The 26,967-nt window shown below is 43.6% G+C and overlaps 6 protein-coding genes across 6 annotated transcripts; 3 read left to right on the plus strand and 3 right to left on the minus strand.

Annotated features, from left to right (window-relative positions):
• Positions 1-258: 258 nt before the first annotated feature.
• On the plus strand, positions 259-1,443 carry LOC117817089 (histone H1-like). The gene has a single exon (XM_034689580.1). It carries the CDS (start codon positions 688-690, stop codon positions 1,390-1,392), a length of 705 nt encoding a protein of 234 aa, XP_034545471.1. The 5' UTR covers positions 259-687; the 3' UTR covers positions 1,393-1,443.
• Positions 1,444-4,241: 2,798 nt separating this feature from the next.
• Positions 4,242-4,718, minus strand: LOC117817101 (histone H3). Its single transcript, XM_034689590.1, has one exon. It carries the CDS (start codon positions 4,701-4,703, stop codon positions 4,293-4,295), a length of 411 nt encoding a protein of 136 aa, XP_034545481.1. The 5' UTR covers positions 4,704-4,718; the 3' UTR covers positions 4,242-4,292.
• A 344-nt stretch (positions 4,719-5,062) lies between these two features.
• LOC117817110 (histone H2A) lies at positions 5,063-5,515 on the plus strand. The gene has a single exon (XM_034689599.1). The coding sequence runs from the start codon at positions 5,082-5,084 to the stop codon at positions 5,463-5,465; it is 384 nt and encodes a 127-aa protein (XP_034545490.1). The 5' UTR covers positions 5,063-5,081; the 3' UTR covers positions 5,466-5,515.
• Positions 5,516-20,260: 14,745 nt separating this feature from the next.
• Positions 20,261-20,874, minus strand: LOC117817115 (histone H2A). The gene has a single exon (XM_034689604.1). It carries the CDS (start codon positions 20,829-20,831, stop codon positions 20,448-20,450), a length of 384 nt encoding a protein of 127 aa, XP_034545495.1. The 5' UTR covers positions 20,832-20,874; the 3' UTR covers positions 20,261-20,447.
• A 320-nt stretch (positions 20,875-21,194) lies between these two features.
• LOC117817104 (histone H3) lies at positions 21,195-21,675 on the plus strand. The gene has a single exon (XM_034689594.1). It carries the CDS (start codon positions 21,210-21,212, stop codon positions 21,618-21,620), a length of 411 nt encoding a protein of 136 aa, XP_034545485.1. The 5' UTR covers positions 21,195-21,209; the 3' UTR covers positions 21,621-21,675.
• Positions 21,676-24,532: 2,857 nt separating this feature from the next.
• Positions 24,533-25,744, minus strand: LOC117817091 (histone H1-like). Its single transcript, XM_034689583.1, has one exon. It carries the CDS (start codon positions 25,210-25,212, stop codon positions 24,586-24,588), a length of 627 nt encoding a protein of 208 aa, XP_034545474.1. The 5' UTR covers positions 25,213-25,744; the 3' UTR covers positions 24,533-24,585.
• Positions 25,745-26,967: the final 1,223 nt, after the last annotated feature.

The following is a 26,967-nucleotide window of genomic DNA, read 5'->3' on the forward strand; positions in this document are numbered from 1 at the left end:
TGTTTCAGACTCTTCTCAGCACTGACTTGGAGGGAAAATGGCTCCACATTAGGTTGTGTGATTCTAACATTAGTCAGTGTGTTTATGAATGAATACTGCAGCAAAACCCATAAAGTGCCATCAAAAGATCTTTGTCTGTGTTCGTACAGAGCAGAGGAACAGTTTGTGTCAATGATTGAAAGCAGAGGACATGTCCACAGAGACAGAGAGCAGCTCTGAGAGGAAGCCTGGACAAACTGCAACACAGGCCTCAGTCCTCCTCAGTGTGTTTGCTGCGACCACAATAACTTGATTTGATGACAAACTCTTCATCAACACATGGATGTTTTTACTCTGAGGCTCTGAACAAACATGTGGAGCAGCGGGAGAAGCACTTTTCACCGAGCTCTGAAGCTTTTTCAATCCTTTGAGGAGAGAAATGAGAGAGAAAAGCCGCTGAGCAGTGCTGCTCACGGCGGTGAATCTGTGCGCTTTGGAGGCTCCACAAAGAAGGCGCAGCGAGCAGCAGAGCTCAACATGACTTCAGTCTGAAGAGACACAAGTCCACTATCTGCTCCTTCACTGTCAGCCTTCAGCACGGCTCCATCTTTTAGTTTGGACTCTTTTATCAGGGAGAGAAAACACAAGAGGCTCGGCTTTCAGACGGCCCAGAGGAGACCCGGTCCGGATTGAGTCTCTACGGTTCTCATGGTGCGTTTAAGAGCAGCGTATTGCTCATTGAGCTTTAACGTGTCAGTCACTCCGTGCTGTGAACGACTCTACGACTTAACTATGGCAGAACAAGCTCCAGCCCCAGCCGCCGCCCCGGCCAAGGCAGCCAAGAAGAAGGCTTCCAAGCCGAAGAAGGCCGGCCCCAGCGTCAGCGAGCTCATCGTTACAGCTGTGGCCGCGTCCAAGGAGCGGAGCGGCGTGTCCGCGGCCGCCCTCAAGAAGGTCCTGGCTGCAGGAGGATACGATGTGGACAAGAACAAGGCCCGCGTCAAGACTGCTATTAAGAGTCTGGTGGCAAAGGGCACTCTGGTCCAGGTTAAGGGAACCGGGGCCTCCGGATCCTTCAAGATGAGCAAGAAGGTCGCAGAGAAGAAGCCGGCTAAGAAAGTCGCTCCTAAAGCCAAGAAACCTGCAGCGGCCAAGAAGCCCAAGGCAGCGGCAGCTAAGAAGCCAGTAGCAGCTAAGAAGTCCCCGAAGAAGGTCAAGAAACCCGCGGCGGCCAAGAAAGCAGCCAAGAGCCCCAAGAAGCCCACAAAGAGCCCTAAGAAGGCTACAAAGAGCCCCAAGAAGGCCACCAAGAGTCCCAAGAAGGTGGTCAAGAAGGCTCCTGCAGCCAAGAAAGCCCCCGCAAAGAAGGTTGCCAAGCCCAAAGTCAAGAAGGCAGCAGCAAAGAAGAAGTGAGCTGAGACCACCGAAGATTCACCTCAAAACTAAAGGCTCTTTTAAGAGCCACCCACATCTCACACTGAAGAGAGGAGTCCTGTTCATTCATGTCACATTCAATCAATTACAGAGACATTCATTCTTATTCACTGAGCTCTATGTCACCTCGTAGGCCATTTCAATCCCACTCCTTACATTCACAGCAGGCAGGACAAACATTTCAAGCTATGTAACATCAACAGGCCTCATTCAATAAGTCCTGTTCAACAACAAAACCCTGTTCAGCAGCGTTCATATGATAGGACTCAATCCATCACTTCAACTACATGGCTGCTGGGAGCTTAGAATATACTACCACAAATACAAAACACACTGCTCCCAGTGCTCCTCAACTGAGCACCATCATCCAAATACATTTATCACAAGCAGACTGAGCTGAACAAGCTGTTACTCAAATACATCATTTCAATAACAAACACTTCTTTAACAAACATGCTCTCTGTTTGGGTTTATAATGCAAGAGTCCCTGAAATCTACCTGAGGCCAGGTCATATTTAATTATCCAAAAGTGTTAAAACCCCAATCAATATTTTTTTAGTCTCATTATCAACTCCATTACTAACCATTTCAATCAATATTTAGTGCAATGGTGTTCTTTAGTTCCCACAGATCATGGTTCAAAGAGGATAACTCACTTGTTTTCATGAAACTTCATGTTAAATGTTTTTTAAATACATTGGAAAGCCCTAAATATAAATACAATAGTTTTACATGAAATAGATTTGTGTTTATTGTATTTTACGTTTTAAATTTTGATTTTTTTTTTGATTTTTTTTTTACCAAGTGATGTTGATAAATTAACAAGAGACAACTCTCCTGTCATATGCTGCCATTTAAAGCTGTATTTAGCTGGTTTGGAGGGCATATATTACCTAAAATTGAAGGAACCTCTGAATGCCACTATCCTTTCATCCACTGTGACATTAGGGCCTGGATTAAAGACAAGTGGAAGTTGATCCACCCACTTGTCCCTCACTGTCCTAATGGCTGCCAGCTTGTCTCTCTTCCATCCAAGCTCCTGCAGTCACATTCCAAAGTGTCCTTGAGCAAGACACTGAACCCCAAACTGCTCCCGCTGTTGTTCAGCTGTGTGTGAATGACATTAGCTAATACTGATGGTCCCTTACTATAGCAGCCTCTACCATCATTGAGTGAATGTGGTATGAATGGGTGAATGTGACGAGTAGTGTAAAAGAGCTTTGAGTGGTCAGAAGACTAGAAAGAGATGTACAAGTACAAGTCTATTAAACATTTACCATTTACCATGATCAGCTCAAAAGCTGACTGGATGTCTGTTACACGAGTCCCTGCTATCCTAGTGGCTCTGTCTTTATAATTTTTTGCCTGACGTATATTTGGGGATGGAGATCACTGTATTTCCTCATTTTTAGATGTGAATGTCTTGCCTGGAGGAAAACGAATTGCTGTTTCCTCATTTGGTTCAGATTCAGAATCATCAGACTCAGAATTGACCACAAGATGATCTTCATGTTTAGACACACCCTCCTCTCTTTCACTATCATGATAAAAAAAGGAGTGCCAGGGTTGTCACCTGTTTACTTCTGCTGCTCATTCTGTAACACTCTGACAGAGAGCATTTGAGATATGAAGACAGAGTCAGATACGTCAGTCTGAAAACACCTTCTGCTTTTGTGAAGAGAACTCATCCAGGCGTAGATTTAGTAGATCACATGAAGCCATGTGTTCATGATGTTTCAGGGTCTTTGATGTCAAATGTTGGGCTGTCACCTTGTCAATAAGTCTTTTATTTCACACATGATATATTTTGTTTGATTTTCCTGGAACATTGCATCAACTGTCTTCATCTGTACTCGTGTTTGGAATGACACATTGTCTTGATTTTGGATGCAAACTTGGATCCTGAAGACTTCCTGCTCACTCTCTGAGAGGGACAGCAGGTCTGCTGCAAATTAAACTTTCATGTTGTTGCTGATAGTGAGCTCGAGGTCGATGTAAAACCACTTCCTGTCATACACCCTGTTTTTCTAAGTTATTGTGTGTCAATCTCACCTTCACAAAGGATTACATTATAAACAGGTTCAGTGTGAGCATTAAACAAAGTGACACACCAAGCTTTGGCAGCTTTCACTTCAGCACCTCGGACAGCTATGGTTGCTCGCTGGGAGCTCCACCTGTAGCTCACCTGCTTTCTGTGTCCTGCAAGGAATGAACCAATGAACTGTGTGAACATACACATCACAGGAAGGTTACATGTGAACACAGTTACAACCAGGAAGCTTTGCATCTCTGTGCTGATCAATAAAACCATGAGTAAAACAAGAACTAATACACACCTGCACACACTCTGATCAGAGGTTAGTTGAAGCTGAAGAGTTGATGAGAGTTTCTGATTCTGCTTCATGATTGGTTGTGAACTCTGAACCACTCTGAATACATTGTTACAGGACTGCTGGTTGTTTAATCAGTGATTTGAGCTTAAAACGATATTAATGTGAATGAATGTCAATAACTAAGAGATCTCATGTTAGACAATTGTTGGCAGTATTTGAGCATCCATTGAGCTCGTGTTTGAGCATATGGAGGCAGCATTGTTCCAGCTCTGTCATGTTATCATCTGAGTGAAGAGAAGTCTGATATATGCTGCTCGTGATGTGATTCTTTTATATTCACACAGCTCTAATAATTTATCTAAGAGAGGGGCCAGTGATGAAGCTCGGTGATAACGGTTTGATTGATTTGTGTGAAACTTTTCCAAATGTGTGCTGAATCGTTGACTGTAAAGGTGATGTAACATAATGTGGAAATGATCTCTGTAGGTGTAGTGAGGTGGCTCTTAAAAGAGCCGTTGTTGTGTGGTCGGAGCAGCAGAAGACAGTTTATGCTCTCTCTCCACGGATGCGTCTGGCCAGCTGGATGTCTTTGGGCATGATGGTGACCCTCTTGGCATGGATGGCGCACAGGTTGGTGTCCTCGAAGAGACCCACGAGGTAAGCCTCGCTGGCCTCCTGCAGAGCCATGACGGCGGAGCTCTGGAAGCGCAGGTCGGTCTTGAAGTCCTGAGCGATCTCACGGACCAGGCGCTGGAAGGGCAGCTTGCGGATCAGCAGCTCAGTTGACTTCTGGTAACGACGGATCTCTCTCAGGGCCACGGTACCGGGCCTGTAACGATGAGGCTTCTTCACGCCTCCGGTAGCCGGTGCGCTCTTGCGGGCTGCCTTGGTGGCCAACTGCTTCCTGGGGGCTTTGCCTCCGGTGGACTTACGAGCGGTCTGCTTGGTTCTTGCCATTGTCTCTGCTTACTGAGAGCGGGAGAATAATGTTGAAGAGAGAGGAGGCGCGCTGCTCTTAAAGCGGAGGAGCAACTGTGACACGGTGACGCTGCTTCAGACCTCCGGCTCGTGATTGGTGAGAGGCCGCTCCTGGAGCCCAGCCCCGCCGCAGAGGGGGGAGCGAGCCCCCGCCTCAAGCTCCGCCGTTTATTGGAAAGAAATGCCTCCAGACTGTGAAGCGGGGCTGAGCGCGGACCGCCCTCTGCTGCTCTGCTGGAAGCCTCTTTTCTGGTTGGTGAGCCAGGAAAACGCGCGCGCTCCGCGGGTATATAACCTGGGTGTGGTCTATGGAGGACATTATTTCTCTGAGTCTAGACTCTAGAAACAACCCCAAAAATGAGTGGAAGAGGCAAAACCGGCGGAAAGGCCAGAGCAAAGGCAAAGACCCGCTCATCCCGTGCCGGGCTCCAGTTCCCGGTCGGTCGTGTCCACAGACTGCTGCGTAAAGGGAACTATGCCCAGCGTGTTGGTGCCGGTGCCCCCGTGTACCTGGCAGCTGTGCTGGAGTACCTGACCGCTGAGATCCTGGAGTTGGCTGGAAACGCTGCCCGTGACAACAAGAAGACTCGTATCATCCCCCGTCACCTGCAGCTGGCTGTCCGCAACGACGAGGAGCTCAACAAGCTGCTGGGCGGAGTGACCATCGCTCAGGGCGGCGTGCTGCCCAACATCCAGGCTGTCCTGCTGCCCAAGAAGACCGAGAAGGCCGCCAAGAAGTAAACACTTACCAAGGACTGCAAACAAACACAAAGGCTCTTTTAAGAGCCACTCACCATACACCTTAAAGAGCAGAGCTTCACTGATGTGAAAATGAGGGATTCATATATTGTTCTGATTACTTGATGCATCGCATGAAGGCTTTTCTCAGGATTCATAACTGGAAGAAGAAATATTAATCACACAAGGCGACCTTAATTCTTCCTTTCTCTTTAATATAAATCAATGATGGGAAACTTTGTAATCTTTTATAAAATACATACATGAAAGCTGGTGTAATACAAACTGCTTAACACCCACAATGTGACTTCCTTAGTGGAACTGCGTCTTGAGGAGTCGCAGATCTTCTGACCCCGTGCTGGTGTCTTCCCAGGAGAATAACACAATGGTCACAATGGCTTTTAATATTATTTTTTTCATTTCAAAATGAAATGAAAAAAATAAACACACTTTCCACTTGCTTCCCAAAACTTAAAAAATAACATTTCCTTAGTCAAACCAAAATTAGCTTTTCCTCTATGGCAAGGAGCTAAGCTACAATAAACAACTTCATATTATTGATAATATTAATATTTCATCATTTATGTTGGGATCCAGTCTCTCCTATTTTCACTCTTCTTACTAAGTACCAACAGGAAGCTGAAAATACGAGCTGTCTTGTCCGACAGCAACACAAATGAAACAAAGTATTTTGCATTGTCATCACTCCCTTTTCTCTCTGTCTCCCTATGCCTGTCCGTCTCTCTCTTACTTCACTTTCATCTTACGTAAAACATGCAAACAAAAAAAACCTGGTTACAACTGATTACATGAATGAAGGCTGTGTCCTGTTCAGTTGTCCCAGAGAGACATCACTGAAGTGACAGGAAGCCATATGTCATTTGATCATCTACACGTAAAAGTGGATGTGCACTAACAGGACAGAACACCGGTGCTCTCATGGCTGGACAAAACAATGCAGAAGAGCCCGTTTGAATGCCTTTGTAGCGCACATAAAATATCATAAAATGTCCTCTCTGGTGACCTTTTAGTGGAAAAAACAATAAAAGTTGTCACAGGTGCCCGTCCAGTGGACAGGCTGTAAACAAAGGGCTCTCTTGATGCTTTTCCAGTAAATACAATGTTAGGACGTTCCTCCTCAGGTTCCCCTCCAGTGGTTTCAATGTTTAAAAAGCCTTTATATGAACTTGGGCCTGATGATATGTGTTTGTGTGAAGATCTCACTACCTGCTGAAGCTATCTAACAAGCTAAACAGAGAAATAAACTCCACAACAAAGTTGCTGCCTTTGATGAAGTTTACTGAAGTTATCTTTCTTCTGGGAAACTGCAGTCTCCTTTCTTTGCATCACGGTGAAGGTACTTCAAAAATACACCACAAGGTGGAACTGTAACACAAAAAATACACAAGATGTGTGTTCTCCTTTCACAAAATTACATTTTCACCTCAAATTGACGTATAAATGTTCAACAAAATGCAGAGAAGTAAGCGTTAGATGCTCAGACCTCCCTGGAGAACAAACCCTAGACTCTTCTCTGATTATCTGGGCCTCAGTATGCTGAAATGAACCCTAAACTGTGGTTATCAGAGGGTAAGAGGCAGATCTTTTAGTGCTCTGCTCCTCACATCACACAGGAGGAGCCCTTTTTGTTTGTTTGTCCTCAATGCTCCTCAAACAGACTGAGTACGTCCCTGCTCTTCATCATGCTCTCTCAGTCTGATAAAGACAAACCTCTAACTTGAATGGATGTGACATCAGCTGCTGTGACTGATGGTCATTGCTCCTCTCCTCCAGGTGGAGGCGCTGCAGGACAATCAATCACAGCTGCTCTGTGCAGGTGTGTATGGAAACAAGAAGCAGCAGAAGCAGTGCTGAAGCTGTTGTAACATGTAGAAACATTGATGTTGAGCCTGTGTGTGTTTGTTTGTCAGTGTGCAGAGTGTAAAAAGACTGGGCCCCGCTGTATTACTCAGGCTGCACTACAGCGTCTATTCTCAGGCGCGATCCCACTACTGAGCGGCACGAGGGCTTTGACCTGCTCCGTCTCCGACCTGGGCCGGTGCACCCCTCCTTAGACGACCTGGTGGTCCCGGGCTCCCCCAGGAGCACCATATCGATACCGAACTTAGTGCGGACACCCGATCGACACAGTCCGCTGCAGCTCAGAGCTCCTGAGCTCAAACGATCCTCCAGCCTCAGCCTCCCGGTAGCTTGGATTACAGGCGCGCGCCACCGCACCCGGCGAGAGATTCTCTCATTCATAGAGGGTTTGTGGTTTTACGCACGCGACGTCATCAGAGAGGACGCTCAGGCTGGGAGCTTTATTGATGCTGTGTGTTTATATGTTGTTTTGGATAGATCTTAATGCTAAAGTTACACTTTGCTTCACATCTTAAGGCTCTCTGTTACTTAGATAATAAAAGTGAGACCACTGCAGATAAAGTTATTTGGGTATGTCTGTAAACCTGCCTTCTCTTGAATTTCTCACTTTTGTACGAATTCGATTCAAGTAAAATGAATCCACATCACATGTTGTCATCAGTCACTTGGCCTATCCAGTACACAGCACAGAATCCAACCGCATGTAACCCAGCAGTAAACTTGAGATAAAGATTTATATCCTTTGACTTTATAAATGTATAGTTGATGTAAGGGACGTCAGTTATCATCAGATCCTGGCAATACTGTCAGCGTGTCCTGAGTTTCACATGATTAATGAAGAATGTGGGGTGTTAAATGTTACACCAAAATGTTATAGATCTGCTCTTATACTGAAGTGCCACGTGTTAATATGTGCATGTGCAGAAAATTAAGTTTTGTTTTGTGTTCTTCGTTCCAGCTAAATATATGTGTGTGGTTTATTTCCTCCTTGAAGCATGATTCACTTTATTTATCCGGTATTCCGGACCTTTTAAAAAATAGTCTTTTAAACGATGATAAAACAAACGTCATTCTGCTGCAATGAAGAGAGGTGGAGAGATGAGCTCATGTTGTAAATGATTTATTTACATTAATCATATTGGCTTATGACAACTTAGGAGGAAACTAGAATCAACTTCAGGTTGAATAAAGTCCAAATTAACAAACTGAGGTCTGGGGTCTTATCTGAAAACCTCCAGGACACCGTGTGGCTGATCAGTGTGAACAGCAGTGTGCCCTCGTGTGATGAGGATGAGACTCTCCATCACCTGCGCCTGGACTGTTCTAGGCAGGCCCGGCCTGTGGTATAGGCAGTATAGGCAAATGCTAGGGGCGCCGTCAGTCCGAAGGGGGCGCCATGTTAAGTTGAAGACAATATGAAGGGGAAAAAAGAAAATGTGTTTATCTATCACTTTATTGCCTAGTATTTCATCTACTGTCATTTTCTTGATATAAATTAATATTGTTACAAAATAAGTCAAGAAAACACAACTACGTTAAAAAGGTATATTGTTTTGCTCCCCCTTGACCCTTGCCCGGCGCATCACTTCACTGCTGCACGTCACCTGCTCATTATCTGCTCATTGAGGAGGAGAGGCCAGGCAAGCTATTGATGGGTGACACTATACCGATTAATATCAAGTTTCTTTACAACCTGCAGTGACAGACAAAGTACACAGCTTCCTTACTTAAGTCAAAGTATAGATACTCCAGGTCAAATATTACTTCAATACAAGTGAAAGTTGCTCTGTCAAATTATAACTTGAGTTAAAGTCCTGGAGAACTTCCTTATAAAAGTACTGAAGTATTCAAAGTACTTTTGAAAATATCTCAAAACGTTGTATTTTCAAAATATATAAATGCAGTCAAGAATACATAGTAGTAGATTCTGTACAATATGTTTATTTAGAAACCATTAGAGATGTGAGGTTCGCAAACGAGTCAGTCTTTTGAACGGCTCTTTTAAGTGAAGCATGAGAACCGATTCGCAGTTGTGAGCTGTTCATTTGCATTGTTTTGATGTGGATTCGAGTCAAAGAGCTGAGCTACTGTTTGTAAAGTAGTTCAGGTGTAGAAACACCAGGTGGGGTAGTACAATTTTGCATTCACATTTTTATAATCCCCTCATTTTTATTCTAGTTGTATTTACATTTTTTGTATACATACATCTTATATTATTTAGTATGTTAATATGCATTCACATGGGAAGGATGAAGTGTGGTGGTGTGAGCCAAAAGCAACCTTGCACTGCCCTGAGAAGGGCAGGTCAGACAAGTGGGATCCAGGGCCAGGTTGAAAACCACAGCGCCGATGGGCCCAACATTGTGGAGGCAAGGTCGGTAGACAGGAATGCCGGTGACCCCCAAGATGTTGTTGTATCTTGACCGCCTGTGATGTGTAGATGCAGAAGGAATCTTCGTGACACTGGCTTGCTTGCATAGTAATACGTTTATTACAAGAAAACAATACCAGTATCGAACAAGCACCCGGAATGCTTGGGAGAACAGCTCTGCAAATCTGCTGACTCTCAGAGTGCTGTTGACCAGCACCTTTTATAGGTCTTTGAGCCAATGACATAGCCTACTGCAAAGCCCAAACTTGTCCATGCATGTCACTAAATTGGAAGGGGGTCTCAACCAAAATTCCTTGAATGTCTGGGGCAACATAGGTTTCTCTTTGACTTGTTTTACGTCAGTTACTTATTAACTATCAGATACTTCAATGTCAACCCAGAAACACCCCCAAGCAACCCAGGAGCGGAGTCAAACCAGAGAGCCAGAAGTCTATAGAGCCCTGGTCGAAGGAACAGCATCATATGGCCAAAGTCCAATGACACTGCAGAGTGGAGAATCTTAGATGAACACCTGAGCAATCTGCTGGAGAGAACGCTGAGAGGCTCGGCTGAAACCAAGTTGAACCTGTTTGGGGAAATCCTGTATGAAGAGAGCAGAGGCAGGTATGGCGAGGTAACATTCAAGAAGGCAGCAGCAAGGATAAAGGGGAGGAGGGAGAAGGAAATAGATGATCTGGTAGCAAGCAGAAGAAGGCTACACAAGCGCTGGAGGAGGGCAGATGAGTCGGAAAAAGAGGATCTGAAAGTCCTCTGGGATGAGATCAAGGGAAGGCTTGCTAACCTACTATGCCCGTGGGCTCCTTAAGGAGAGGACCAGTGGAACACTGGAAGCCTCCAAAGAAGAGCTGGAGGAACATCTTCACGCACAGTACAGTGACCCTTCAAGAAGGGAGCCCCTAGGCTCACCAGGTTACGTGCCGAAGCCCCCTGAACCACCAGCCTTGTTTGATGCATCACCACCCAAACTCAGTGAGGTCAGGCAGGTGACCCTGCGAGCAAGATCTGCCTCAGCCCCAGGACCAAACGGAACACCATACAAACTATATAAGAACTGTCCAAGAGTGCTGAAGCTCCTTTGGTCCCTCATGAAAGTTACCTGGACTAGGAAGAGAGCATCCCATCAGAGTGGCAAAGGGCAGTGGCAGTGGCTATCCCAAAAGAGCTGAATTCCAAGTCCCTCAACCAATTCAGGAGTATAGCCCGACTGAATGTTGATGGGAAGATTTTCTTTTCTGTCATGGCAAGAAGGATCACCACCTACCTAATGGAGAACAACTACATTGACACTAGCTGCCAGAAGGCCGGGGTCCCTGGTTTCCCGGGCTGTATGGAGCATGCGTCGATGATTTGGGAACAGATCCAGTCTGCTAAAAAGAAGAAGGAGGACCTGCACGTGGCTGGACCTAGTTAATGCCTATGGGTCAGTCCCACATCAACTTATTGCCTTCAGGCTGGACTACTTCTACATCCCAGTGAACATCAAGGCCATGGTGATGACATACTTACAGGATTTTCATATGTGTCTTGCACTGCAGAGCTTAATAATAATAATACCTAAGTTTTATATAGCGCTTTTCAATAACTCAAAGACGCTTTACAAGAGAAACAATAAATAAATACAATAAAGACATATAAGACAAGCAGACGACAAGGGAAGAGGTGGAATAATTAATGTGTGGGGAATGCCTGTTTGAAAAGGTAAGTTTTGAACTGTTTCTTAAATGAATGAAGTGAGTCAGAAGCACGGATGTGTGGGGGGAGAGAGTTCCAGAGGGTGGGGGCGGCTATGGCAAAGGCCCGGTCCCCCAAGGTAAAGTGCTTGGATTTAGTAATGGGAGTGAGGAGGTTGGAGTCAGAGGATCGGTGGCGGCGGGAGGGGTGGTAGTACTGGAGAAGGTCAGTGAGGTATGGGGGGGCCAGGTTATTGAGGGATTTGTACGTGGTGAGCAGGAGCTTCACCTCTTGTTGGCAACGGCTGGAAGTGGGGATTGCAATGGGGTGCTCCATCTCCCCTATCCTCTTTGTGGCAGCTTTTGAAGTCATCCTGGTTGGAGCAAGGCAGGTGGTGGGTGGTGTCAGGCTGCCTGCAGGTCGGAGGCTTCCCCCACTTAGAAGCTACATGGATGATATCACTTGCCTGCTGAGGACTGCCCCATGTACAACAAGGCTCCTCAAAAGACTGGAAGAAGAACACCAACCTGTAAAACAAATTTATATATTTTTCTGTATTATTAAAATGTTCTTGTGTGGAAAATCTTACAGTAAAGTTGTTTTGCATGGAAGTTATCTGTAGCCTGCGTAGTTTATATAGTGCCACAAAGATGTTTAGGTGAAGGAAAATTCAAAATAGTGATCTCACTGTGGAAGCATGGGGATATGGCACCATCTTATGGAATGTTTACAATGCCAAATTAAATTATAATCAATATTTTAGAATAATTCTCACCAATAGAGTATATTCAGTGGATAGCAAAAGTCTACACACCTCTGTTAAAATGCTAGGTTTTGTGATGTAAAAAAATGAGACCAAGATAAATCATGTCAGAATTTTTTCCACCTTTAATGTGACCTATAACATTCACAATTCAACTGGTTGGACAGTGAATGTTTGTATGTTTGGGCAGAGTGGGAAACAGGGAGAACATTTCAAATGATACGCATCATTCTTCATTTCAAAAACCTCTAACACGGGCTGAAGATATGACCATGGGTGCTCAGGTGGAGAATTATAGCCATCATTACCACCTCTACATGAACTGCCTGATCTAAGTGAAATCTGCTCTGTGTTTGCTCCACGTTCAACCGTGGAGACGCACGATATACAGGTACGACTAAACCACTGAGACAAACAGAACTACACAAACACAGTTTACTGTCTTAGGATCAGATTTCAGAAAAGAGAAGGACATTCATGAACTGACTTCAAAGCTAGTAAAGTAAGATAATTGTCTTCTGAGTGTAGTGGAGTAAAAGTAATACGTTTCCCAAAAAATAAGCACAGTGTGGATGCAGCAATACAATAAGGGGGCTGGTAGGTTGTTTCTTAGGCTGAGTTATTTATTTTCTTCATCTTCCTTCTACAGATGCACTTTTAAAATATCTAAATCCATCAACTGCTATCCCTGGACCATCTGTGACCCTTTCTGCTCCCTCCACCTCTGCACAACCAAGTGATGCTTCATCAGGTCTTCTCCCTCCACCTCTGCACAGCCAAGTGATGCTCCATCAGGTCTTCTCCCTCCACCTCTGCACAGCCAAGTTATGCTCTGTCAGGGTCCTCTGCCTCCACCTCTGCACAGGCACCTGACATTTAAGTAGTCTTTTTTTTTGTGTTTGTAAATATTATGTGATTCCATTTCTTAAATATTTTTATTTTGTTATTCATCAATAAAAACAGACAGGGTCCTCTAGTATGTATTGTGTGCAATCTTTGAAAAGTATTGTATTTATAGGTCTTTGTTTATGTATTCTATTTTTGTTTATCCAGGATAAGTATTATTGTTGTTGACATTTTGTTGTTGATTGTTCAGAGTTATTTTTCTTTTTTAAAATAAAGAAAATATGTAAAATATAAATCTTAATGCCACTTCTCTTGAAGTTTATGAATATTTTGATTGGTGGTGGAGCTGACTGCAATACAAGGAGCAACAGCTAAAATCTTGTGGTGCCTCTTGGGCACCAACATGGTTAAGGCCAGCTCTGGTATTATTTGACAGTTTACTTTTGTTTCCGTTTCAGGGAAATGTTCGTCTGTTTTTTAACAACTCTGCCTTCCATTAGAATAAGTCATTATTGGGTTTTAACATTGTTATCTTGACTTCTATATCAAAGCTGATTTCAGTGAACAGATTCATTTCACTTTCACACGTATTTGTTGGGATATGACAGTTGAAGGAAACCATGAATGAAACCAGGTTTATTTCACCACATTAGTGCTCATTAGAACATACTAGTCATTGTCAGTGTCACCTGAAACCATATTTGAGCTACTTTGATCTCATTTTTTTATCATTTGTGTTTAATCGTCTATTTCTAAAAACTGATGAAGGTGTATCTTTGCTGTGTGAATTTTTAAAGTGAGATCACTGGAGATCACTTCAAAGGACGCATGATCTGCAGGTGTGAATCAGAATCAGAATCAGCTTTATTCGCCAGGTATGCTTGAACACACAAGGAATTTGACTTTAGTAAACTGTGCTCTCTTTGTACAATGCATAAGAATAAGAACTACAATAAAAAATAAAATAAATAATATAATAACAATAACATTAGCTATAAATACAAGAAACAAAAAAATACGCTCTACTAATATGTACAGGCTTAAATAATATGATAAAGTGCAGTGGTGAGTTGCAGAGGTAGTTTTACATTATAAAAATAGTTAAATAGTACAAAAAATAGAAATATGGAATTCTGCTTGGAGAATTGTTGCATTGTATATCTACATGTATATTTACAGAGAGTATTTATCTGACAGGTATGACACTGTTATGGTTTAGTGTTCATCAGAGTGACAGCCTGGGGGAAGAAACTGTTCTTATGGCGGGTTGTTTTGGCGCACAGTGATCTGTAGCGCCTGCCGGAGGGGAGGAGTTTGAAGAATTTGTGTCCAGGGTGTGAGGGGTCAGCGGTGATGCTACCTGCCCGTTTCCTGGACCGGGACCGGTACAAGTCCTGGATGGGGGGCAGGTCGACACCGATGATTTTTTCTGCAGTCCTTATAGTCCGTTGCAGTCTGTTTGTCTAGTTTCTCCTGAAGTCCACTGTCAGCTCTACCGTCTTGAGCGGGTTCAGCTCCAGATGGTTCTGACTACACCAGAGAGCCAGCTGCTCCACCTCTTGTCTGTAAGCAGACTCGTCTCCGTCCTGGATGAGACCAATGACGGTGGTGTCGTCTGTGAACTTCAGGAGTTTCAGGGGTCCCCTGAGGTGCAGTCATTGGTGTAGAGGGAGAAGAGAAGTGGGGAGAGAACACATCCCTGTGGGGCGCCAGTGCTGATGGTCCGGGTGCTGGATTTGATGCTCCCCAGCCTCACCTGCTGTCTCCTGTCCGTCAGGAAGGTGGTGATCCACTGACAGATGGAGGCCGGCACTGTGAACTGGGTGAGTTTCTGGTGCAGGATGGTATGATGGTGTTGAACGCAGAGCTGAAGTCCACAAACAGGATCCTAGCGTAGGCCCTTGGGGAGTCCAGGTGATGCAGGATGTAGTTCAGACCCATGTTGACTGCATCCTCCACCGACCTGTTTGCCCGGTAGGCAAACTGCAGGGGGTCCAGCAGGGGGCCTGTGATGTCCTTCAGGTGGCTCAACACCAGTCTCTCGAAGGACTTCATGACCACAGACGTCAGGGCGACGGGCCTGTAGTCATTGAGGCAGAGAAGCTCTGTTTTAACTTCTCAGTGTAGCTCCTCTTAGCTACCTTGATCCCCCTCGTCAGTTTGTTTCTGGCCTGCTTGAACAGGTCCCGGTCCCCACTCCTGTAGGCCTCTTCTTTGGCCTGAAGCAGCTTCCTCAGTTGAGGTGTGAACCAGGGCTTGTTGTTGTTGTATGTGCGGAAGGTCCTGGTCTGCACACACATGTCCTCACAGAAGCTGATGTATGAAGTCACAGTGTCAGTGAGTTCATTGAGGTTTCCTGATGCAGCTTCAAAAACAGTCCAATCAGTGCAATCAAAGCAGGCTTGTAACTCCTGCTTTGACTCCTCCGTCCACTTCTTCACAGTCCTAACTACAGGCTTAGCCGTTTTTAACTTCTGCCTGTAGGTCGGGATGAGGTGAATCAGACAGTGATCAGATAGTCCTAAAGCTGCACGGGGGACAGAGCGATATGAGTCCTTTATTACTGTGTAGCAGTGGTCCAGAGTGTTAGACTCCCTGGTGGGACACTTAATATGCTGTCTGTATTTAGGTAGTTCGTGGGTTAAATTTGCTCTGTTAAAATCCCAGAGAATGATGAGCAGAGAGTGAGGATGTTTTTTCTCCACGTCTGTAATCTGGTCAGCCAGGTGCTGTAACGCCTCCGTTACCAGGCCTGAGGTGATGTAGACGAACCGCTGTGATTAGAGCTGTACCCTGTGATCATATCCGCCTGACCACATTGCTATGTAAATGTAAATGTAAATGTAAATGTAAATATATATATATATATATATATATATATATATATGGCAAGCCGTTCAGGAAATTAATATATATGGAATGAAGTCTGAATATATGGATTGAAAGTCTGAATATATTGAATGAAACTTGATATATATGGAATGAAACTCGATATATATGGAATGAAGTCTGAATATATGGAATGAAACTTGATATATATGGAATGAAACTTGATATATATGGAATGAAGTCTGAATATATTGAATGAAACTTGATATATATGGAATGAAACTTGATATATATGGAATGAAACTTGATATATATGGAATGAAGTCTGAATATATTGAATGAAACTCGATATATATGGAATGAAGTCTGAATATATTGAATGAAACTCGATATATATGGAATGAAGTCTGAATATATTGAATGAAACTTGATATATATGGAATGAAACTCGATATATATGGAATGAAGTCTGAATATATTGAATGAAACTTGATATATATGGAATGAAACTTGATATATATGGAATGAAGTCTGAATATATTGAATGAAACTTGATATATATGGAATGAAACTTGATATATATGGAATGAAGTCTGAATATATGGAATGAAACTTGATATATATGGAATGAAGTCTGAATATATTGAATGAAACTCGATATATATGGAATGAAGTCTGAATATATTGAATGAAACTCGATATATGGAATGAAGTCTGAATATATTGAATGAAGTCTGAATATATTGAATGAAACTTGATATATATGGAATGAAACTCGATATATATGGAATGAAACTCGGAATATATGGAATGAAAAATCACGTCATGTATGGCCTGCGCCATCTTGTCTTTCTGGGGTGTGATCATAGGGGTGTGATTTTGTTTTCCGGTTAGACGTAGCTTTTAGTAATGCAACCGTGAGGGAGGCACGAGATGTTTTCACTGCAATTTTAATTAATGAAGGGGTTATCAACCCCTTGGGTAATGCATGTGCTGTTTAGTCAATCCGTATAGGAAAAAGGAACCCACCCCTCCTCTATATTAAGTTGGTTTCATCCAAAAGTGATGATCGGACCGTCTGCACAGAGAGACGAGAGGAACACGAAGCAGTGGGCTGCAGAAGCATTTCGGAGGGTAGTAAACAAGTGAAAATACGAAAATATTAAATATCACAGGTTATACACACTTCTACAAAGGCTAAAGATATTGCCCCTTCTTTATTCAGGTGGTTCAGTCCTCTAGTTCGCTAGCTAACTTTTGTTATGACTTGTGATAATGTAGCATCCTGTTCAATGTTAACAGGTGGAGCTCATACCTGTGTGCATCATCTGACAGTGAGTGAGTGTAATGAAAAAGTACGACCAAATTACCACAGGTTACAGAGGTAGAGGAAAATGTGTCCCCTCAGAAACACTAAAAAGAAGTGCAAAAGTTTATTTTCAGAGAGACATTAATAAAAGATGAGTCTCTTTGATGACAATAAAACAATACGATTATAAGTGGTGTTCAGAGTACTTATTTAAGCTTTCATTCAATATATTCAGACTTCATTCCATATATATCAAGTTTCATTCAATATATTCAGACTTCATTCCATATATATCAAGTTTCATTCAATATATTCAGACTTCATTCCATATATATCGAGTTTCATTCGATATATTCAGACTTTCATTCCATATATATCAAGTTTCATTCCATATATTCAGACTTTCATTCCATATATATCAAGTTTCATTCCATATATTCAGACTTTCATTCCATATATATCAAGTTTCATTCCATGTATTCAGACTTTCATTCCATATATATCGAGTTTCATTCCATATATTCAGACTTTCATTCCATATATATCGAGTTTCATTCCATATATTCAGACTTTCATTCCATATATATCGAGTTTCATTCCATATATATCGAGTTTCATTCAATATATTCAGACTTCATTCCATATATATCGAGTTTCATTCAATATATTCAGACTTTCATTCAATATATTATTTCCTGAACGGCTTGCCATATATATATATATATATATATATATATATATATATATATATATATATATATATATATATATATATATATATATATATATATATATATATATATATATACGAGCACCTCTCCCGGGCCTTTATCCCGGTGTCTGATACAAGAGAAGGCAGGTTTACAGAAATACCCAAATAACTTTATCTGCAGTGGTCTCACTTTTATTATCTAAGTAACAGAGAGCCTTAAGATGTGAAGCAAAGTGTAACTTTAACATTAAGATCTGTCCAAAACAACATATAAACACACAACATAAATAAAGCTCCCAGCCTGAGCGTCCTCTCTGATGACGTCGCGTGCGTAAAACCACAAAATCTCTATGAAAGAGAGGAACTCTCGCCGGGTGCGGTGGCGCGCGCCTATAATCCAAGCTACCGGGAGGCTGAGGCTGGAGGATCGTTTGAGCTCGGGAGCTCTGAGCTGCAGCGGACTGTTTCGATCGGGTGTCCGCACTAAGTTCGGTATCGATATGGTGCTCCTGGGGGAGCCCGGGACCACCAGGTCGTCTAAGGAGGGGTGCACCGGCCCAGGTCGGAGACGGAGCAGGTCAAAGCCCTCGTGCCGCTCAGTAGTGGGATCGCGCCTGAGAATAGACGCTGTAGTGCAGCCTGAGTAATACAGCGGGACCCAGTCTTTTTACACTCTGCACTCTGACACACAAACACACACAGGCTCAACATCAATGTTTCTACATGTTACAACAGCTTCAGCACTGCTTCTGCTGCTTCTTGTTTCCATACACATCTGCACAGAGCAGCTGTGTTTGTTTGTCCTACAGCGCCTCCACCTGGAGGAGAGGAGCAATGACCATCAGTCACAGCAGCTGATGTCACATCCATTCAAGTTAGAGGTTTGTCTTTATCAGACTGAGTGAGAATGATGAAGAGCAGGGACGTACTCAGTCTGTTTGAGGAGCATTGAGGACAAACAAACAAAAAGGGCTCCTCCTGTGTGATGTGAGGAGCAGAGCACTAAAAGATCTGCCTCTTACCCTCTGATAACCACAGTTTAGGGTTCATTTCAGCATACTGAGGCCCAGATAATCAGAGAAGAGTCTAGGGTTTGTACTCCAGGGAGGTCTGAGCATCTAACGCTTACTTCTCTGCATTTTGTTAAACATTTATACGTCAATTTGAGGTGAAAATGTAATTTTGTGAAAGGAGAACACACATCTGGTTTATTTGTTGTGTTACAGTTCCACCTTGTGGTGTATTTTTGAAGTACCTTCACCTTGATGCAAAGAGAGGAGACTGCAGTTTCACAGAAGAAAGATAACTTCAGTAAACTTCAGTAAACTTCAAAGACAGCAACTTCGTTGTGGAGTTTATTTCTCTGTTTAGCTTGTTAGATAGCTTCAGCAGGTAGTGAGATCTTCACACAAACACATATCATCAGGCCCAAGTTCAAATAAAGGCTTTTTAAACATTGAAACCACTGGAGGGGAACCTGAGGAGGAACGTCCTAACATTGTATTTACTGGAAAAGCATCAAGAGAGCCCTTTGTTTACAGCCTGTCCACTGGACGGGCACCTGTGACCACTTTTATTGTGTTTTCCACTAAAAGGTCACCAGAGAGGACATTTTATGATATTTTATGTGCACTACAAAGGCATTCAAACGGGCTCTTCTGCATTGTTTTGTCCAGCCATGAGAGCACCTGTGTTCTGTCCTGTTAGTGCACATCCACTTTTATGTGTAGATGATCAAATGAAATATGGCTTCCTGTCACTTCAGTGATGTCTCTCTGGGACAACTGAACAGGACACAGCCTTCATTCATGTAATCAGTTGTAACCAGGTTTTTTTTTTGTTTGCACGTTTTACGTAAGATGAAAGTGAAGTAAGAGAGAGACGGACAGGCATAGGGAGACAGAGAGAAAAGGGAGTGATGACAATGCAAAATACTTTGTTTCATTTGTGTTGCTGTCGGACAAGACAGCTCGTATTTTCAGCTTCCTTAGTAAGAAGAGTGAAAATAGGAGAGACTGGATCCCAACATAAATGATGAAATATTAATATTATCAATAATATGAAGTTGTTTATTGTAGCTTAGCTCCTTGCCATAGAGGAAAAGCTAATTTTGGTTTGACTAAGGAAATGTTATTTTTTAAGTTTTGGGAAGCAAGTGGAAAGTGTGTTTATTTTTTTCATTTCATTTTGAAATGAAAAAAATAATATTAAAAGCCATTGTGACTGTTATTCTACTGGGAAGACACCAACACGGGGTCAGAAGATCTGCGACTCAGTCAGTCACATTGTGGGTGTTAAGCGGTTTGTATTACACCAGCCTTCATGTATGTATTTTATAAAAGATTACAAAGTTTCCCATCATTGATTTATATTAAAGAGAAAGGAAGAATTAAGGTCGCCTTGTGTGATTCATTTATTCCAGTTATGAATCTGAGAAAAGCCTTCATGCGATGCATCAAGTAATCAGAGTAAACAATACATCAATCCCTTATTTTCACATCAGTGAAGCTCTGCTCTTTAAGGTGTATGGTGAGTGGCTCTTAAAAGAGCCTTTGTGTTTGTTTGCAGTCCTTGGTAGGTGTTTACTTCTTGGCGGCCTTCTCGGTCTTCTTGGGCAGCAGGACAGCCTGGATGTTGGGCAGCACGCCGCCCTGAGCGATGGTCACTCCGCCCAGCAGCTTGTTGAGCTCCTCGTCGTTGCGGACAGCCAGCTGCAGGTGACGGGGGATGATACGAGTCTTCTTGTTGTCACGGGCAGCGTTTCCAGCCAACTCCAGGATCTCAGCAGTCAGGTACTCCAGCACAGCTGCCAGGTACACGGGGGCACCGGCACCAACACGCTGGGCATAGTTCCCTTTGCGCAGCAGTCTGTGGACACGACCGACCGGGAACTGGAGCCCGGCACGGGATGAGCGGGTCTTTGCCTTTGCTCTGGCCTTTCCGCCGGTTTTGCCTCTTCCACTCATTTTTGGGGTTGTTTCTAGAGTCTAGACACAGAGAAATAATGTCCTCCATAGACCACACCCAGGTTATATACCCGCGGAGCGCGCGCGTTTTCCTGGCTCACCAACCAGAAAAGAGGCTTCCAGCAGAGCAGCAGAGGGCGGTCCGCGCTCAGCCCCGCTTCACAGTCTGGAGGCATTTCTCTCCAATAAGCAGCGGAGTTTGAGGCGGGGGCCCGCTCCCCCCTCTGCGGCGGGGCTGGGCTCCAGGAGCGGCCTCTCACCAATCACGAGCCGGAGGTCTGAATCAGCGTCACCGTGTCACAGCTGCTCCTCCGCTTTAAGAGCAGCGCGCCTCCTCTGTCTCCAACATTATTCTCCCGCTCACAGTAAGCAGAGACAATGGCAAGAACCAAGCAGACAGCTCGTAAGTCCACCGGAGGCAAAGCCCCCAGGAAGCAGCTGGCCACCAAGGCAGCCCGTAAGAGCGCACCGGCTACCGGAGGCGTGAAGAAGCCTCATCGTTACAGGCCCGGTACCGTGGCCCTGAGAGAGATCCGTCGCTACCAGAAGTCCACCGAGCTGCTGATCCGCAAGCTGCCCTTCCAGCGCCTGGTCCGTGAGATCGCTCAGGATTTCAAGACCGACCTGCGCTTCCAGAGCTCCGCCGTTATGGCTCTGCAGGAGGCCAGCGAGGCTTACCTCGTGGGACTGTTCGAGGACACCAACCTGTGCGCCATCCATGCCAAGAGGGTCACCATCATGCCCAAAGACATCCAGCTGGCCAGACGCATCCGTGGAGAGAGAGCATAAACTGTCTTCTACTGCTGCTCCAACCACCACAACAACGGCTCTTTTAAGAGCCACCTCACTACACCTACAGGGAACATTTCCACATTATGTTATATCACCTTTACAGTCAACGCTTCAGCACACATTTGGAAAAGTTTCACAAAAATCAGTTATACCGTAATCACCGAGCTTCATCACTGGCCCCTCTCTTAGATAAATTATTAGAGCTGTGTGTCTATAAAAGAATCACATCACGAGCAGCATATATCAGACTTCTCTTCACTCAGATGATAACATGACAGAGCTGGAGCAGTGCTGCCTCCATATGCTCAAACACGAGCTCAATGGATGCTCAAATACTGCCAACAATTGTCTAACATGAGATCTCTTAGTTATTGACATTCATTCACATTAATATCGTTTTAAGCTTGAAAAAATGATAAAATAACCAGTAGTCCTGTAACAATGTATTTAGAGTGGTTCAGAGTTCACAACCAAACATGAAGCAGAATCAGAAACTCTCATCAACTCTTCAGCTTCAACTAACCTCTGATCAGAGTTTGTGCAGGTGTGTATTAGTTCTTGTTTAACTCATGGTTTTATTGATCAGCACAGAGATGCAAAGCTTCCTGGTTGTAACTGTGTTCACATGTAACCTTCCTTGTTGTGTCACTTTGTTTAATGCTCACACTGAACCTGTTTAGAATGTAATCCTTTGTGAAGGTTAGATTGACACACAATAACTTAGAAAAACAGGGTGTGTAACAGGAAGTGGTTTTACATCGACCTTGAGCTCACTATCAGCAACAACATGAAAGTTTAATTTCCATCAGTCCTTAGAGAACATTTGTAAAGACAGTGAGAGAAACATCTCCATTCATGAGCAGCTTTGAGACTAAAGTCTCCACCTGGCCTCGCTGACACCATGTAGCTCCATCCTGCTGCACTCAGTCTCTGAGCTGACTCTAAAGAGAAGAGCCGCTCAGTGATGATGCTGAAGACCTGCTGTCCCTCTCAGAGAGTGAGCAGGAAGTCTTCAGGATCCAAGTTTGCATCCAAAATCAAGACAATGTGACATTCCAAACACGAGTACAGATGAAGACAGTTGATGCAATGTTCCAGGAAAATCAAACAAAATATATCATGTGTGAAATAAAAGACTTATTGACAAGGTGACAGCCCAACATTTGACATCAAAGACCCTGAAACATCATGAACACATGGCTTCATGTGATCTACTAAATCTACGCCTGGATGAGTTCTCTTCACAAAAGCAGAAGGTGTTTTCAGACTGACGTATCTGACTCTGTCTTCATTTCTCAAATGCTCTCTGTCAGAGTGTTACAGAGTGAGCAGCAGAAGTAAACAGGTGACAACCCTGGCACTCCTTTTTTTATCATGATAGTGAAAGAGAGGAGGGTGTGTCTGAACATGAAGATCATCTTGTGGTCAATTCTGAGTCTGATGATTCTGATTATGAACCAAATGAGGAAACAGCTATTCGTTTTCCTCCAGGCAAGTCATTCACATCTAAAAATTAGGAAATTCAGCGATCTCCATCCCCAAATATACGTCAGGCAAAACTGTTTGCAGAAAACATTATAAAGACAGAGCCACTAGGATAGCAGGGACTCGTGTAACAGACATCCAGTCAGCTTTTGAGATGGTCATGGTAAATGGTAAATGTTTAATAGACTTGTACTCATATATGTCTTTCTAGTCTTCTGACCACTCAAAGCTCTTTTACACTACTTGTCGCATTCACCCATTCATACCACATTCACTCAATGATGGTAGAGGCTGCTATAGTAAGGGACCATCAGTATTAGCTAATCTCATTCATACACACACCGCTGAACAACAGCGGGAGCAGTTTGGGGTTCAGTGTCTTGCTCAAGGACACTTTGGAATGTGACTGCAGGAGCTTGGATGGAAGAGAGACAAGCTTGCAGCCATTAGGACAGTGAGGGACAAGTGGGTGGATCAACTTCCACTTGTCTTTAATCCAGGCCCTAATGTCACAGTGGATGAAAGGATAGTGGCATTCAGAGGTTCCTTCCATTTTAGGCAATATATGCCCTCCAAACCAGCTAAATACAGCATTAAATGGCAGCATATGACAGGAGAGTTGTCTCTTGTTAATTTATCAACATCACTTGGTAAAAAATAAATAAATAAATAAAAATTTAAAATGTAAAATACAATAAACACAAATCTATTTCATGTAAAACTATTGTATTTATATTTAGGGCTTTCCAATGTATTTAAAAAAGATTTAACATGAAGTTCCATGAAAACAAGTGAGTTATCCTCTTTGAACCATGATCTGTGGGAACTAAATAACACCATTGCACTAAATATTGATTGAAATGTTTAGTAATGGAGTTGAAAATGAGACTAAAAAAATATTGATTGGGGTTTGAACACTTTTGGATAATTAAATATGACCTGGCCTCAGGAATATTTCAGGGACTCTTGCATTATAAACCCAAACAGAGAGCATGTTTGTTAAAGAAGTGCTTGTTATTGAAATGATGTATTTGAGTAACAGCTTGTTCAGCTCAGTCTGCTTGTGATAAATGTATTTGGATGATGGTGCTCAGTTGAGGAGCACTGGGAGCAGTGTATTGTGTATTTGTGTTAGTATATTCTAAGCTCACAGCAGCCATGTTGTTGAAGTGATGGATTGAGTCCTATCATATGAACGCTGCTGAACAAGGTTTTGTTGTTGAACAGGACTTATTGAATGAGGCCTGTTGATGTTACATAGCTTGAAATGTTTGTCCTGTCTGCTGTGATTGTAATAAGTTGAATTGAATGGGCCTACGAGGTGACATAGAGCTCAGTGAATAAGAATGAATGTCTCTGTAATTGATTGAATGTGTTAAATGTGACATGAATGAACAGGACTCCTCTCTTCAGTGTGAGATGTGGGTGGCTCTTAAAAGAGCCTTTAGTTTTGAGGTGAATCTTCGGTGGTCTCAGCTCACTTCTTCTTTGCTGCTACCTTCTTGACTTTGGGCTTGGCAACCTTCTTTGCGGGGGCTTTCTTGGCTGCAGGAGCCTTCTTGACCACCTTCTTGGGGCTCTTGGTGGCCTTCTTTGGACTCTTGGTAGCCTTCTTAGGGCTCTTTGTGGGCTTCTTGGGGCTTTTGGCTGCTTTCTTGGCCGCTGCGGGTTTTTTGACCTTCTTCGGGGACTTCTTAGCTGCTACTGGCTTCTTAGCTGCCGCTGCCTTGGGCTTCTTGGCCGCTGCAGGTTTCTTGGCTTTAGGAGCGACTTTCTTAGCCGGCTTCTTCTCTGCGACCTTCTTGCTCATCTTGAAGGATCCGGAGGCCCCGGTTCCCTTAACCTGGACCAGAGTGCCCTTTGCCACCAGACTCTTAATAGCAGTCTTGACGCGGGCCTTGTTCTTGTCCACATCGTATCCTCCTGCAGCCAGGACCTTCTTGAGGGCGGCCGCGGACACGCCGCTCCGCTCCTTGGACGCGGACACAGCTGTAACGATGAGCTCGCTGACGCTGGGGCCGGCCTTCTTCGGCTTGGGGGCCTTCTTCTTGGCCGCCTTGGCCGGGGCGGCGGCTGGGGCTGGGGCTGGAGCTTGTTCTGCCATAGTTCAGTCGTAGAGTCGTTCACAGCACGGAGTGATTGACACGTTAAAGCTCAATGAGCAATACGCTGCTCTTAAACGCACCATGAGAACCGTAGAGACTCAATCCGGACCGGGTCTCCTCTGGGCCGTCTGAAAGCCGAGCCTCTTGTGTTTTTCTCTCCCTGATAAAAGAGTCTAAACTAAAAGATGGAGCCGTGCTGAAGGCTGACAGTGAAGGAGCAGATAGTAGACTTGTGTCTCTTCAGACTGAAGTCATGTTGAGCTCTGCTGCTCGCTGCGCCTTCTTTGTGGAGCCTCCAAAGCGCACAGATTCACCGCCGTGAGCAGCACTGCTCAGCGGCTTTTCTCTCTCATTTCTCTCCTCAAAGGATTGAAAAAGCTTCAGAGCTCGGTGAAAAGTGCTTCTCCCGCTGCTCCACATGTTTGTTCAGAGCCTCAGAGTAAAAACATCCATGTGTTGATGAAGAGTTTGTCATCAAATCAAGTTATTGTGGTCGCAGCAAACACACTGAGGAGGACTGAGGCCTGTGCTGCAGTTTGTCTGGGCTTCCTCTCAGAGCTGCTCTCTGTCTCTGTGGACATGTCCTCTGCTTTCAATCATTGACACAAACTGTTCCTCCGCTCTGTACGAACACAGACAAAGATCTTTTGATGGCATTTTATGGGTTTTGCTGCAGTATTCATTCATAAACACACTGACTAATGTTAGAAGCACACAACCTAATGTGGAGCCATTTTCCCTCCAAGTCAGTGCTGAGAAGAGTCTGAAACACTCATCACACTGACAGACTAATAAATGATTGACAGCTTTATTGGATGAAATGAGTCTTTGGAAGAGAGCAGGAATGATTTCCTCTATCAGAACATGACTGAAGTTATAATAGGATGTAGCTGATGAAGAAGAGCACAACATAAACACCTGCTGCTGTGGACTCACAATGTTCACATGTATGAGTCTGTGAGGATCAAAACATGTTGTGTATCTGTAACAGAGAGAGTTATCTCATTATAAAACAGGATGTTTGAATTTTCACTTCACCTGCTGTCACCAGCCCTCAACAGAGAACCAGTCGTACCAGTACAATCAGCCCCTCTGCTACAGGTGTGAAGATGTGTGAAGAGGAGGACACTAACAATAAATGGAGACAAAAACAAAACGTAGAGCTATTCATTACTCTGTAGAATAAAATGCCCTCTTCTTTTCATCATACATTAGCTCTCACACTTTTAGGCCTATCTCTCAGTTCAATGTCTTAAGTTGACTTGAACATATGATCATATTGTTTATGTTGATTGTTTGTACAAAGAGAGCAAACTTCCCCAGAGTCACATTTCTTCTATGTGCTCGTACACTCGACCCATACAGCTGATTCTGGTTATTTGGACAAAAGCGTCTGCTATATTAAATTGAAACGTTGAACACTGTAAGGAACATTTTATTTGATAATCTTGTTATCTTCTACTTTTTGTTCATTGTTGTCAGAAATCTGAAAGTGTTTTCATCCCTTGTCTTCTCATGGCTCATTATTCTGGAGTTTTTATATCGAGCAGTGACGTAACTTTCTGAAGTATAGTATAATGCACTGATCTTCTCATGTGTCTGTATCACACTCTGACTCACCTTACTTACATGTCCTTTACACTTCTTTTCACTCACTTTGTTGTTCAAGTACTTTAAGAGCTGTTTGTCTCACACAAGACTCAAACTGACTTTTTGTGACAACTACCAGGAGGAAATGAGAGAATCATTCATTT

Source organism: Notolabrus celidotus, chromosome 8 (assembly GCF_009762535.1).
Source record: "Notolabrus celidotus isolate fNotCel1 chromosome 8, fNotCel1.pri, whole genome shotgun sequence".
NCBI classification, from domain to species: domain Eukaryota; kingdom Metazoa; phylum Chordata; class Actinopteri; order Labriformes; family Labridae; genus Notolabrus; species Notolabrus celidotus.